Genomic DNA, 13760 nt, shown 5'->3' with positions numbered 1-13760 from the left:
TTAAAATTAAATTATTTGTTCTATAAGTCAAAACACAACTTTAATGAATATTTTCAGTGGGACATTTTTACCTTCTGCAAATGGTGAGAGATTATTTCATTATTTTAAGAACAATTTTTCTAGAGCTATCACATTGACGTGGCATAAACCCTAGGTGGCAGCAAAGAGATCTAGAACAGGGCTTTTCAACCAGTGGTACGGGTACCACCTGTGGTACATTGGCACCCTGCAGGTGGTACGCGACCATCCTAGAAAAGTGGTAGTGGGGGAGGGGAATGAGCTGAACCGGTGGCAGCACTGCACAAGCCTGAGCGAGAGACGGCTGGAGCTGCAGGGCTGTTGGCTCAGCGGAAGCACCAGGATCAGCACCAGGCTCCAGCTGGAGCTGGGCACTGATCCTGGCGCTTTTGCTGAGACCAGAAGAAGCGCTGATCAGCTGGAATGTTGCAGCATCTCCAGGGTCTTGTGATTTACATTCAGATGCTGGGCAACTGATTCATATTTATGATGGTCACATTGTCCCAAGGTCATGTGATATGACCAAAACCTGCTGCAACCACCCAGCAGACGGGGAATAAAAACCAAACACCCCCACCCCACCCCCGCTGCCAAACCTCAACAGAAATGCTCACAACAATGAAAAGCTTGGACAGGAGGAAGAGCGCCGCTGGGCGGGCAGGCAGGTGTCTTGCTTGGCTGTGGCCTGGGGGGACTTTTTTCAGTGCCATTGTAACTTCAAACAGTCACTAAGCAAACTGTTGTAAGTTGAGGACTATCTGTACTTCCATCACTTTTTTCCTTTTTTTTTGTCATCAAGTTTTTGACACCTTGCTAGGCGACTGGTGGTACTCGGATGTTGCCATATCCTAAAAGTGGTACAATGGGTGAAAAGGTTGAAAAGCCGTGATCTAGAAGACTCCTTGCTTTGCCTTCCTCTCATCCTCACCCCTTACCTGAGGCAGCTTAAAAGTCATCCTTAGCTGTCTGGATGTTAAGTAATTTTTCCCCCTTAAACAGAAAACGAGCTGTGGCAGCTTCACTATGTGCCTTATTGACCATCCAGTTGGTGTTGGTCACTAGGGGGTAGACTCTGCAGAATATCAAGTTGGAAGAGACCTTGGATGTCTTTTAATACAACCTCCTGTTAAAGCAGCAGACCTTGCATCATTTCAGACAAATGGATGTCCACTTTTCTTAAAACTCTGCAGTTTGCAGCAATGGGCACTTGAATTTGGCACAGACATCCCCTTTCTTTGGTTTTGAGGCATTGACTTCCAAGGCCTTCTGCTTTTTTTTTTTTAATTCCATTTATATCCCGCCCTTCTCCGAAGACTCAGGGCGGCTTACAAGCTTAGCAGTAGCCTTCATTCTATGTATATGCCTGCTTATTAGGGCTTTCACACACACACCCAAGCGGCATTATTACAAAGTCAGCTTATTGCCCCCAACAATCTGGGTCCTCATTTTACCTCCCTTGGAAGGATGGAAGGCTGAGTCAACCTTGAGCCTGGTGGGATGCGAACCTGCACTAATTGCAGGCAGCTGGTGTTACTTAAGGAGGCATTAGCCCTCTGCTCCATCAAGGCTCTGCTTTGAGAATGAGAGAATCTGTTCTTTCAGACCAGACCTTTTCTCTTTCCTTGCCAAGTCTGTGATGACTCCAAGGCCCAGAGGCTGCAAAGAGGCTGCACCGTGAAGAGAAAGAGAGAGAACAAGCCCTGTGCTGCTCTCTGGTATCCCATTCCTCATGCCTGTTTTCAAGCACAGGTTTGACCCTATTCTATAATCCTCAGGCTCCCTCTGAATGCAGCTGCATGAAACCAGAATGAGTTTTGTCAAATGGCTAAAAATGCCACTTTAGCCATCTTCTTCTCAATCCCAACCATGCAAAAGTTGTCTTAACTTTGTACATAATAAAAACTGCATTATTTGTTGGCATCATTCACGTGAGAAGATAGGGGTCACTACGAGTAACAGAAGTTATAACTGATTTTTGCTGTCTTAGAAATGGTAAGTACCACTTTAACTTGGCTGTGAAAGAGAGCCTGCAGTTGGCTAATAAACCCCAAAGTGTTTACTTTCACAACAATCCTGTGATGATTATCACTCAAGACAATGACTGCTAATGATCAACTTGTGAGTTTCATAGGCAGAGATTGAACTTGGTCTACCCTGTCATAGTCCAGCACTTTTAATTGCTATATCCCATCTTCTGACTTACCATAAAAAACAGGATAATGAAGTAATCTGCTAGCTTCTTTTTGTCTTCCTCTTTTGATCTTCTCTGATCTTCGAAACTGAACAAGATCAAGCTTGGTTTATACTTAAATAGAAGACATAGTTTGACAATTATGCATACATTTTCTTGCCATCTGTTGTAATTATTTTTTAAACATGAACAAAAAGACAGTGATGGCACTCCCTAAGAAAATATGGATACTGTCTGGTAAGGCATTTGTACAGATACTTATCAGTTTCCAGAAATGGACAGAGTGCTAAATCATTAATCTGAAGGACATTCATGTCTCCAAAGAGGAATGTCATCTGTGATAATTCTGAATTTATTTGGATATTAGCCAGCTAGCTTTATTAATCCTGTTTGCCAATCAGCAGAAGTCAGTCTGTAGATTCTGTCTGACTCTTCTGGTTTGTTTTCATTCTAAGTTGTAATAGTTGTTACTACACAAGGATTTATATTAACCAGCTGTAATTTTGAAGTAATTAGTTTAAGGCAAAAGTGATATTCATGACAAGTTCAGGAACAGGAATTGTTTGGCAGGGAGGCCACATATCATCAAATTTAATTATATATAATATAATTTTAACTACTATTAGGAAAAGGAATCCATGGGTTGCTGAGTTGGTCACCTACATTGTACCTTGGTGGTAAAGTCTGAAGGGGCCTAGGCCAAAATATAATTCTTGGTCAGTCTGCTGCATTTCGTTGTATTCACTGCCCTAGTTATTCTTCTGCCTTCTTCTCAGGAGCTGGCAACTATGAGCAGAAACAATGCTCAGTTCCTCAACTTTTTAATCATTTCTACAGATTGGATGCAGAGCCTCTTTAAATCTCTCTGTTCCCTGCCCAGGGCACAGATGCACATGGGCAAATAAAGATAATTGGCAGATGCAACAATTCACATCATGTTGATATTTGACCTGTTTGACCCATTGGCTGCTATATCACATTCCCTTGTTTATTTGGAGTCCCCTAGCTACGTGGCTCCAGATTCCAGTCCTAATGATGCAACTGATTTCAAATGGAAAAAGACAAGCATAACTCTTTCCGTTCTTGTGTTTTCTTTGTATTCGTCCTTGACTTACAACAGTTCATTTAGTGGCTGTTTGAAGTTACAACCGTAGTGAAAAAGGTGACTTGTGACCATATTTCACACTTATGACCATTGCAGTGTCCTGGGATCATGTGATCATCTTTTGTGACCTTCTGAAAAGCAAAGTCAGTGGGGAAGCCAGATTCACTTAACCGTGCTACTAATTTAACTGCAGTGATGTGGCAAGAAAGGTTGTAAAATGGGAGAAAAGTCACATAACAAATTTCTCAATTGCCAACATAAATTCTGGGCTCAGTTGTGGTTGTAAGTCAAGGACTACCTACACCTTGATTTGTCCTAAATGATGGTGAACCTTTTGGGCTTGGTGTGTCAAAACATTTGAAAAATGCCTAACTTGACTCTGCAGGCATGTCACCCTTCCCCGAACAAAAGAGGAAAAAATCTTTACATATTCATTTTTTTAAACAAATGCAGTCCGATCACCTGTGTGATTCCCAGGATCTGCTGTAGACTGCTTGCCTTTAGGTGGAACTCTCTTTCTGTTGACAGGCCCGCTGAGACCCACCTGAGGCAGTTCTGGGTTGCACAAGGTCTTGATTTCCTGAAATGACTTTGAAGAATTCTCTTCTGTGGCATCTGCAGCCATGCTGCATTCTCACATGATATTTGGAGGGCCCAGAGGCCGCACAAAAGCATGACCCTATCTGGAGAGTCTGGCAACTGTGCAAGAGCACATCCTATTCTCAGATGGCATCTGAATATCATACATAAATGGGGCACCCTTTTGAGAAAAGTTGTTGGGTATTGGTGAACGCTGGCGTGTCATCCAAAACATTGTGGCATGTCACCTTCTGTCATAGGTTCACCATCACTGGTCTAAGTTGTTCCAGGCTGAGAAATTGTGTGGACTCCTTGAAATGCCCTGAAGCAAAGCTCTCTGACGTACAATAAATACGACAGTTCTTAATCTATTATTGTTTAAGCCAAGCATAAAGAAAGGCGGTCTTTCCAAAAATCTTTGCTTATGCTACATCTGTTATCTTTTATAATACCGGTAATAGCTTTTGTATTTAGTAAGCTTCATCTGAATTTTGCATCCATGTTGTCTCAACCCATTTAGGCAGAAAGGTGAATGAAAAGGCTGTCAACCCATCTGCTTGCCTATAGCTTGTGTTTGTTTTGAAAGCATCCAAACAATCCTAAACTGCTGATAGTGGTATACTCTATAGAAAAATATCTACTGCCAACAGTTTGTAGGGCTTCGACTGCAATGTTAAACCTGTCAGTTTGGCTACAATGGCATTTTGTATTGTATTTTATGCTTCATGGGCTTGATCTACAGTGTTATGTTTGAGAAAATACAGCACCAACTCTACACATGCACTCAAAGATATTATAATAGGGCTGTGCTTTAGGTAATAGTTATAAGATTCAAACATGCTATAAAGTTAAAGGGAACTTAGCTTGAATATACAGGTAGTCCTCAACTTATGGGCACAATTGGGCCACATTTTTAGTTGAGAAACAATGAGGTCATTAAGTCATCACATGATCATATCCAATTTTACAACCATTTTTGCTGTAGTTGTTAAGTTATAGCAGTCATTAACTGAATCAAACAGTCATTAAGCAAATCCGGCTTCCCCAATTGACTGATCATCATAAGCTAGCTAAGAAGGTTGCAACTTGCAGTCATGTGGCTGTAACATACTGCAACTGTCATAAATGCAAGCTGGTTGTCAAAAGCCTGAATTGCAATGCACATGACTGCAGAAATGATGCATGATGGTTATACCTCTAGTCAGTTTCCAGGCTGTTGTAACTTTGAAACATCATTAAACTAACACTTGCAAGTCAAGGACTACCTGTGGACACAAACAGGTAGTTAGTCCTCGGTTAATGATCGTATTTGGTACCAGAAACTACATCACTAAACAACGTGGACACAAAGCAAAAAAAAATACATTTGACTGCACCAACTTACAATAATAATAATACTTTATTGTCAAAGTACAACATGTGTACACTGAGATTAGCTGAGCCTCCCCCCCCCGTGCTCTCTCCCCCCAACACACAGTGACAACAAACCCTCCATCCTACCACACCATGTGAACCAACTACACCACACACGGCCTCCTAAGTCAATTCTGCATAAATTCACAGAGATTATATCCCATTTAAAAGCCTAACAGCCCACGGATAAAAGCTATTTTTCAGCCTGTTGGTATGGCTGGCTCTATTCCTATATCTCCTACCGGATGGTAGGAGAGTACAGAGATACTGTCCAGGGTGTGAGTCATCCCTGAGAATCTTCCTCACTCTTCCAAGGCAACGAGCCCTGGCGATGTCATCCAGTGGTGTCAGGGGACAGCCCACAATGTCTTGTGCTGTGCTCACTACCCTCTGTAATACTTTCCTGTCCGCGGCTGTCAAACCAGCATACCAAACCACAATACCACAATACCAAATCACATGTGTTAAACAGGACATCATGTGACCATTACCTTTTCCGTTTAATTTGCTTGTTAGAAGCTGACACTGAAAGCTTCAAATAGTAATAATGTGACCACAAGAAGCTGAAACCATCATAGATGCAAGCTGGTAGCCAAGTGCTTGAATTGCAGTTGTGACTGCAGGGATGCTGCAATGGCCATAGCCCTGAAGACTGCCTATATATCTATTTAGTCTTAACTTCAGTCACTGAACAAGTGGTCATCGAGTGAGGACTTCTTGTATATGATTGTGGGATGAAGACAGTAAAAAAGGTTGGTAAACAATTTTATTTTAAAAGTTTTAAAAGACCAAAGGCCAGCAGATTAAATCTGTAGAAATTTTCTTTGGGTTGATTTTTTTTTGACAAACCAAGTACGTGAAGGACTTGTAGCATTGCCTCAGTCCAGGGTAACAGTTTGCTAAATCATTAAAGAACCAGTAAAATTTTATGGTCATATGTTTCATTTAATGAGTAATCTGGGGAGAACATTGAGAAGCACTTCATTTTGATTAACCAAGTTCTTAGATTTGGTAGCAGACTTTGAGTAAAATATGTAGGAGGGAGATGAACAGTCTGTCCTACAGGTAGTCTTTTATTCTTTGCAATCTAATGGAACATTGGAAAGAAATTATGTAAAGAGGCTTGGGACTCTGTTCGTTTGTCTGTCCAAAATAGAATAGAATGAGATCCAATATGATGTGGAATAAAAAGCCACAAAAAGTAAGATTGAATTAGAAAATATCCTGGATGCTGCAGAGTAACCCTCCAACCTCCCCCCAGTATATTCCAATGAGAAATTGGGGTTGAGGCTCAGAATGCTACCCACAGTCATATGATCCATAATGGAGCTGCTAGCAAGGGGTTGGAAAGAATTCCAGAAGTCATGATTTGGGGGCTTTCTCTACATTGTTTTTTCTTCCAACCCAATGGTATATTGGACAAAAATTATGTGTGGAGGTTCAGGAATCAGTCTGTTACCAGCGGATAACTCAAAAAACAACAACAGTGGAACTGGATTATATCTGTTGTGCAGAAAACCCACAGATTGAGTTAATTGTTCTTTGCAAAACTTTGAAAAGACATGGTTAATCATCAGCCTTTTTTCCTTTTAAAGTTAAAAAAGAGTTCTGAAATTACTTGCTTGTTCTCAAGAAGGGAGGGGCATAAGGTTTTCAGGTTACCCTTAGTTGCTCACTCAAAAGCACCAAAGGAAAACTGAAAACATGGGGAAAGACCAAGGCAACCAGGCTAAAGAAGCAAATACCGATGAAAACAACATCCAGCTTAAAAAGACAATTGGCTATTTAGAAGGGGTTAGCTTCATAGTAGGTACAATTATAGGTGCAGGGATTTTTGTCTCCCCAAGTGGAGTGCTCAAATATTCCTTACTCAATGTTGGTGTGTCTTTAATAATCTGGACTGCTTGTGGCATCATCTCGCTGATGGGTGCTCTCTGTTATGCAGAGTTAAGCACAGCACTGCCATTTTCAGGAGGGGAATACAGTTACATAAAAAGGGCCCTTGGCTCTCCACTGGCTTTTATCTTTTTATGGACAGCCACGTTTAATAGACCAGCCTCGAATGCTGCTCGAGCCTTGTTGTTTTCCGAATATGCCATTCAACCTTTTTATGGAGAGTGCCCAGCTCCTGAGATGGCAAAGAAAAGTTTGGCATTGGCTGTTCTCTGGTTCCTTGGGATTCTCAATGGGCGAAGTGTCAAGATGGCTGCCTGGGTGCAGACCGTTTTCACCTTTCTCAAGATGATGGCTCTCTCCATTATTGCAATCGGTGGAATAGTTCTATTGATCAGAGGAAAGAAAAAGAACACAGCTAGATTTAAAAATGCTTTCAGTTCAGAGATTCCAGATGCTGTGCAGATCTCAGAAGCATTTTTCCAAGGGTTGTATGCATATGGTGGCTGGTGGTCACTCAGCTATTTGGCAGGTATGTCTTCCATTTTCTATACCAAATGACTTGCTGTGCTATCAATTAAATCTTGACTACAGCTAGCCCCTGACATACCACTCTTTCTTCAATGACCATTTTTTAAAAATTCCATTTATATCCCGCCCTCAGGGGGGAGACTCAGGGCGGCTTACAAGCTTAGCAGTAGCCTTCATTCTATGTATATGCCTGCTTATTAGGGCTTTCACACACACACCAAGCGGCATTATTACAAAGTCAGCTTAATTGCCCCCAACAATCTGGGTCCTCATTTTACCTACCATGGAAGGATGGAAGGCTGAGTCAACCTTGAGCCTGGTGGGATGCGAACCTGCACTAATTGCAGGCAGCTGGTGTTACTTAAGGAGGCATTTGAAGTTATTTCTGAACAATTTGTAGTTATGTTTGATGCTTGCAGTTCTGGCTGTTCTAACATTCCTGCAGTTATGGGATTATGATCTGGGCACTTGAAAGATCATATTTATGATGGTTGCAGATCCCACAGTCCTGTGATTGCCATTTGCAAACTTCCCTGCCAACCTCCCCAGAAAGTCAATTGGGAAGCTGGAGGGGAAGTTGCAAGTTGCTGAGGTAAGTCCCCTCCATCCTTCTACCGTCTCTCAGCCACTTTATGCTCATGCCACCTACCCTGAGCTCACCTTGCCTCCCTTGTGCACCTTCACCAACCCTCGCCATTTAAAAAAGGATGTGTTTCTTGTTATTCCATTCAGATCTCAGATTGAACTCATTCTCCCATTTAACTTAAATCCATTCAGAATACCGCCCCATTTATCTGGCCACAGTGAAATAGCAATTTATTTTTACACAATTCTGTGAGTCTAAAATAGGGCAATTCTTATTCATTCTGGTCCCTTTGCATTCTTTTTGTAAATTAATTGGGAAAAATCCATGTTGTGAAGAAACAACTTCCAATTTCTAAGAGCGATTGTAGTATATAATTTATATGGCAGTGCTTTGACTGGAAATGTCCGTATCTGCCTAAAAAAAGACAAAGATAAAATAGGTGGTTAGGGCCACCTTGCTAGAGAGGATGATAGCACTTGAGGAGAAGTCCATGCCTTTTTGAGAAACTTTCTGAAGCCTGATAACTGGGAATGTATTTCTTCATGAAAAACAGGTTAAGAATTCAAAGAGATATGAAGCTCATCCTAAGATTTGCACCTGATCACAGCTGTTGCTAGGATGACTAAAGAAGCCCATGGAATGTAAACATGACAGGAACTGAATTTGCTCTTCAGGGCTGGATTACATCTTGCAGTTCTTTTCTGGCAGGGATCAATCTCATGTGAAATAACAAGTAGATATTACTGATTAACATCATAAGATGCAGATTAATTCAGTAAAATACAGTGGTCACATTTCAGAACATAGGCCATTCTATTAGCTTTGATTGTGATTTTTTGTGATTTGTTTCTAGGTGTTATGGATTGTATTTTGACTTTTATTGGCTGCTTTGAGTTGACTAGGTAAAGCTAGCCAAAAAGTCTAATAAATCAATAACAGAATAGAAATGCTTTGCATGAGAAACCATTTACATTTTTAAATTTGTTTCTTCATTTCACCAAGAGAGCCTTGGTGGAGCAGTGGGCTAATGCCTCCTTAAGTAACACCAGCTGCCTGCAATTAGTGCAGGTTCGCGTCCCACCAGGCTCAAGGTTGACTCAGCCTTCCATCCTTCCGAGGTAGGTAAAATGAGGACCCAGATTGTTGGGGGCAATAAGCTGACTTTGTAATAATGCCGCTTGGGGGGGGGGGGGGCGAAAGCCCTAATAAGCAGGCATATACATAGAATGAAGGCTATTGCTAAGCACATTGATTTGTGCTTTAGATTGTAAGCCGCCCTGAGTCTTTGGAGAAGGGCGGGATATAAATGGGATTAAAATAAATAAATAAATAAATAAATAAATAAATAAATAAATAAATAAATAAATAAATAAATAAAAATTATTTCCTGTATCACTGTTCAAGACAAAGCAATGATAAATTGTTGATATGTTGTTTGATATGAAATATGAAATCAAATTTTAAACCATTACAACAAAAACAGTGATGACTAAAAGTAGTAAATTCAGGGACACTGATCACTCCTTATTTGCAGCATTTCAGAGTCCATGAATCTGAAAATGTTTCTGGATTCCAAATTGCTTTTAAGAACCTGAGGAATGGAAATGGGGAAAGCAGGAAACATTTTTTGTTTGAGAAAAATTACAGAAAAAAATTATGTTTTCTAGTAAATAATTGGGGATTATTTATTTTCTTGCTGTATGAATAGATTTTTTCTAAGTAATTTCTGTTTTATGTCTTGCAGAGGAGATTAAAAATCCAAGCAGAAACATTCTTTGGACTGTGATGACTGCACTTCCTTTAATCATTATTTTCTATTTGCTAGTTAACATTTCATATCTGACAGTTCTCACACCACAGGAAATTGTTTCCTCAGGTATGGCTGGGGAGTCTGTATTTTTCATTCACAAAGGGTAATTATATCACCTATAATTGATATACCGGTAACAAAGAATTCACTAGACAAGCTCAGATGAATCACAGGTAATATACCCACTTGTAATGAACTGTGGCACAAATATTCTGACTGCATCTGTATGATACTACTTTCAATGCATCTCCAATCCACAAGACAGACTTAAATTGTTCTTGGCTAACAACACAGTGCAACGACAGTTGTTGCAAAGCTGTCCATCCACTCCAGTGGAGATAAAAATCAGGTGATCAACTGTTGGTGAAAGCATAGGGATGCTTATTAAGCCCTTTCAGGCTGATAGGGACATGCCTACAGTCTCAGTCAGGCCAGCCTGCCCCTATTCTACTTTTGTATTCTATTGCCAATCCTGCTTCAGCTGGGTATAAATGGTTTCCTGCATAGGCACACATCTCAGTGCACAGACACATTTGGTTGTCACCATTTTGGATCCTCAGTTAAATGAGGGGTGGTAAATTTAAAGAGTTGTCTTTCAAAATTGCACTGTAGCGCTAAACTATTCAGCCAGCAGTGTTGCAAGTGATTTAAGTTGATTCCCTTCACTTCTCCATTGTACGGCTCAAACAACTAAACGTTGAAATGACAAGACCTCATTGCTTCCCAGACATAACACATTTGTTACATATCTATAGAGAGAGAGGAATGGCAAGAATGATATATTCTATGTAGAACTGCTGCTGATGTTCCCTTGGATTCCCTTAATGATTCCAAACCATTTTTCTTATACCTTGATTCAATACATGGAATTTTATGGAAGCAATGGAAAAGGGCACAGGAAGGAGCCTAGAGGTTAATCCAGACCTCCCTTCCTACTGTGATATGTGTGTGTGTGTGTGATTGACAGATGCTTTCCCCACTGACTGGAATTATGTTGAAGAGGGATGGCAGCAAAACCAAAGGATTAAAATAATTGCTTTGCTTAACCTGTGCATGTTTGATAGTGAGCCAGAAAGAGAGGCAGTTTAGGGATTGGTAATGTTGCCATCAAGCTTCATGCCAGTTATAACGTATGAAAAATATTTGTGTTTTATTAAAGATGTTATTAGTCCAGTTGAAGCTCAGGGCATCTTACAAGCTTAGCAGTAGCCTTCATTCTATGTATATGCCTGCTTATTAGGGCTTTCACACACCCCCCCCAAGCGGCATTATTACAAAGTCAGCTTAATTACCCCCAACAATCTGGGTCCTCATTTTGCCTACCTCGGAAGGATAGAAGGCTGAGTCAACCTTGAGCCTGGTGGGATGCGAACCTGCACTAATTGCAGGCAGCTGGTGTTACTTAAGGAGGCATTAGCCTATTGTATCTCTGCAACTGGATCTTGAAATTCCACCATTCTGTTTTCCATCTTATTCCATTGCCATCATGACTTGAACTATACAGAATTCTATACAGAAAATGAAAATTTGCCACAAGGCACATAGGATTCTAGGTGAAAACAAAGTTATTTTTCTTGATAACACTGTGGAAGTACTTTGCCATTGCTGCCTTCTAAAATTGTTTTAAAAAAACATGAGACATGAGAATAGTTGGTGGTTTCCCTTCCAGCAAGATTAACTAATGATGATTACCTGCTGCAGGTACTACTTTCTTAGAGCTATGAAAAGGCAAAGGATCACTGATCTTTATTCTGCCTTGCAAGTCCAAACAGTGTTGCTTTGGTACTCTGGAGCCAAATCTTATTTGTTCTCCAAAGTTCCCTAAAGCATATTAAGGTTCATTAACATACAAAGCTGTGTGCAATATCTTAAGGAAAGCTGTTTAGCCTTTACATATAATCTGTTAACAATGCTGATATTTCCTTTCAGTTGTTGTAGCAGTCATATGGGCTGAGAGAGTAATCCCTTCATTTGCTTGGATAATTCCTGCATCTGTGGCTATTTCTATATTTGGTGCCCTCAACGGCAGTGTGTTCACTCTTGGACGGTTGAGCTATGCTGCAAGTCAGTCTGGACACTTGCCCATTATAGTATCCATGCTTAATATCCACCATTCTACTCCAGCACCTGCCATGATTTTGTCCACCATTATTGCAACTGCTTTTCTCATTTCATCAGATCTAATTGCTTTAATGAATTATTTTGGATTCTCCATTTGGCTTATGACTGGACTAACATGTGCTAGCGTCATTGTCCTCCGATATCGAGAGCCTGATCTACACAGGCCATACAAGGTACATAGAAAGTAATGGAAATGTGTAACTAAATTTTTAACTTGCATCCTGCTGTATGTAATCTGTGGGTCTGGTAATCTTTAAAGAGTCAGTCGGTCACCCTAAGCAAACCAGTGCCAATTTTACCAGTGGAATAGATAAGCAAAGGAAGCTGCTTCATACCGAATCAGATCACATAACAATCTAATCCCAGCAGTGTTTATTTTGATTGGCAATTACAAGTCCCCGGGTGGTTTTCCATTCCCTGATTCTGAGAAGCACATCCAACCTCTGCTGTGTTTGTACAATGAGTAAATTCTGTTCAGATGATAGAGAACTTGGAAGAAAAACATTATAGACAATGCTGATTTTGCATTCATGAAATCCACTTTTTTTTAAAAAAAATGGCTTAACAACTCAGTTCTATATATAGTGGCCATATGTAAGACTGAATTTAGGTAAATTATTGTAAGATGATTGCTTAAACTTCACATTTAAAGAAAGTGTCTCCACAGTTATTTATATTTTTTCTAGTGACCATAAGCTGATTGTATGTACTTATGAAAATCTATAAGAAATGGTTGTCTAATGCAGCTCTGGCATGATTGCGCCTAACGTTGATTCATATCCACAGTATGAAATGTAATGTTTTTTGTTGGGTTTTTTTTTGCATTTCTTCCTTGCTTGTTCTCTATTTAACACCTGTTGTCTTAACTCTGTGTTTATATTTTACAGGTTTGTTTACCAGTTGCCTTTGGAATGGTGGCCATTTCCTTGTTCTTAGTTTTGGTTCCTATAATTTGGTCCCCGAAAGTGCAGTATTTATATGCTTTCCTTTTCATGGTTAGTGGTTTTCTTTTATACCTGCCCTTTATACATTTTCAAATACATATTGAGTGGCTTGATAAAATGACTTGCTATCTGCAGCTGTTGCTTGAGGTTTCGCCTGCTAATTATAAATTTGAGTAATGCCAACATTTCAAACTGTGCAGTAGGAACAAAATGTTGCTTGTGCAGCATAGCAACAGCTTCTGATACCTCTCTTGTTGCTTTTTTAAAAAAAATATATGCATGTTGGTGAAATATATGTTGTTATGCGCATACACACTAGTGACTATTTTATCAAAAGTTCTTGACTGAATAAACCCTGTAGCCAATGGTGGGATTCAAATATGTGAGCAACCAGTTCTCTGTGTGAATGCCGCTTTCGGAAGTCCATTCTGGGCCTGGGCAACAAAAAATTAGCTACCGGTTCTGCCGAACTGGTGTAAATTGGCCAAATCCCACCACTGCCTGTAGCTCACTGTTTTCAACTTTGGCAACATTAAGATGAATGGACTTCAACTTCCAGCATGCTGGCT

At 40.3% G+C, this 13760-nt stretch overlaps 1 protein-coding gene across 1 annotated transcript; it reads left to right on the top strand.

Moving 5' to 3' along the window:
• Positions 1–7010: 7010 nt before the first annotated feature.
• Positions 7011–13368, top strand: SLC7A13 (solute carrier family 7 member 13; the record flags this gene model as incomplete). The annotated part of the gene is made up of 4 exons (XM_083360328.1): positions 7011–7731; positions 10061–10192; positions 12056–12420; positions 13135–13368. 4 exons carry the CDS (start codon positions 7011–7013, stop codon positions 13366–13368), a joined length of 1452 nt encoding a protein of 483 aa, XP_083216454.1.
• Between the last annotated feature and the right edge of the window lie 392 nt (positions 13369–13760).

This window comes from Vipera ursinii, assembly GCF_947247035.1.
Source record: "Vipera ursinii genome assembly, chromosome: 3".
Classification (NCBI taxonomy): domain Eukaryota; kingdom Metazoa; phylum Chordata; class Lepidosauria; order Squamata; family Viperidae; genus Vipera; species Vipera ursinii.
The sequence above is the reverse complement of the archived record's forward strand: the minus strand, read 5'-3'. Positions and strand labels throughout refer to the sequence as shown.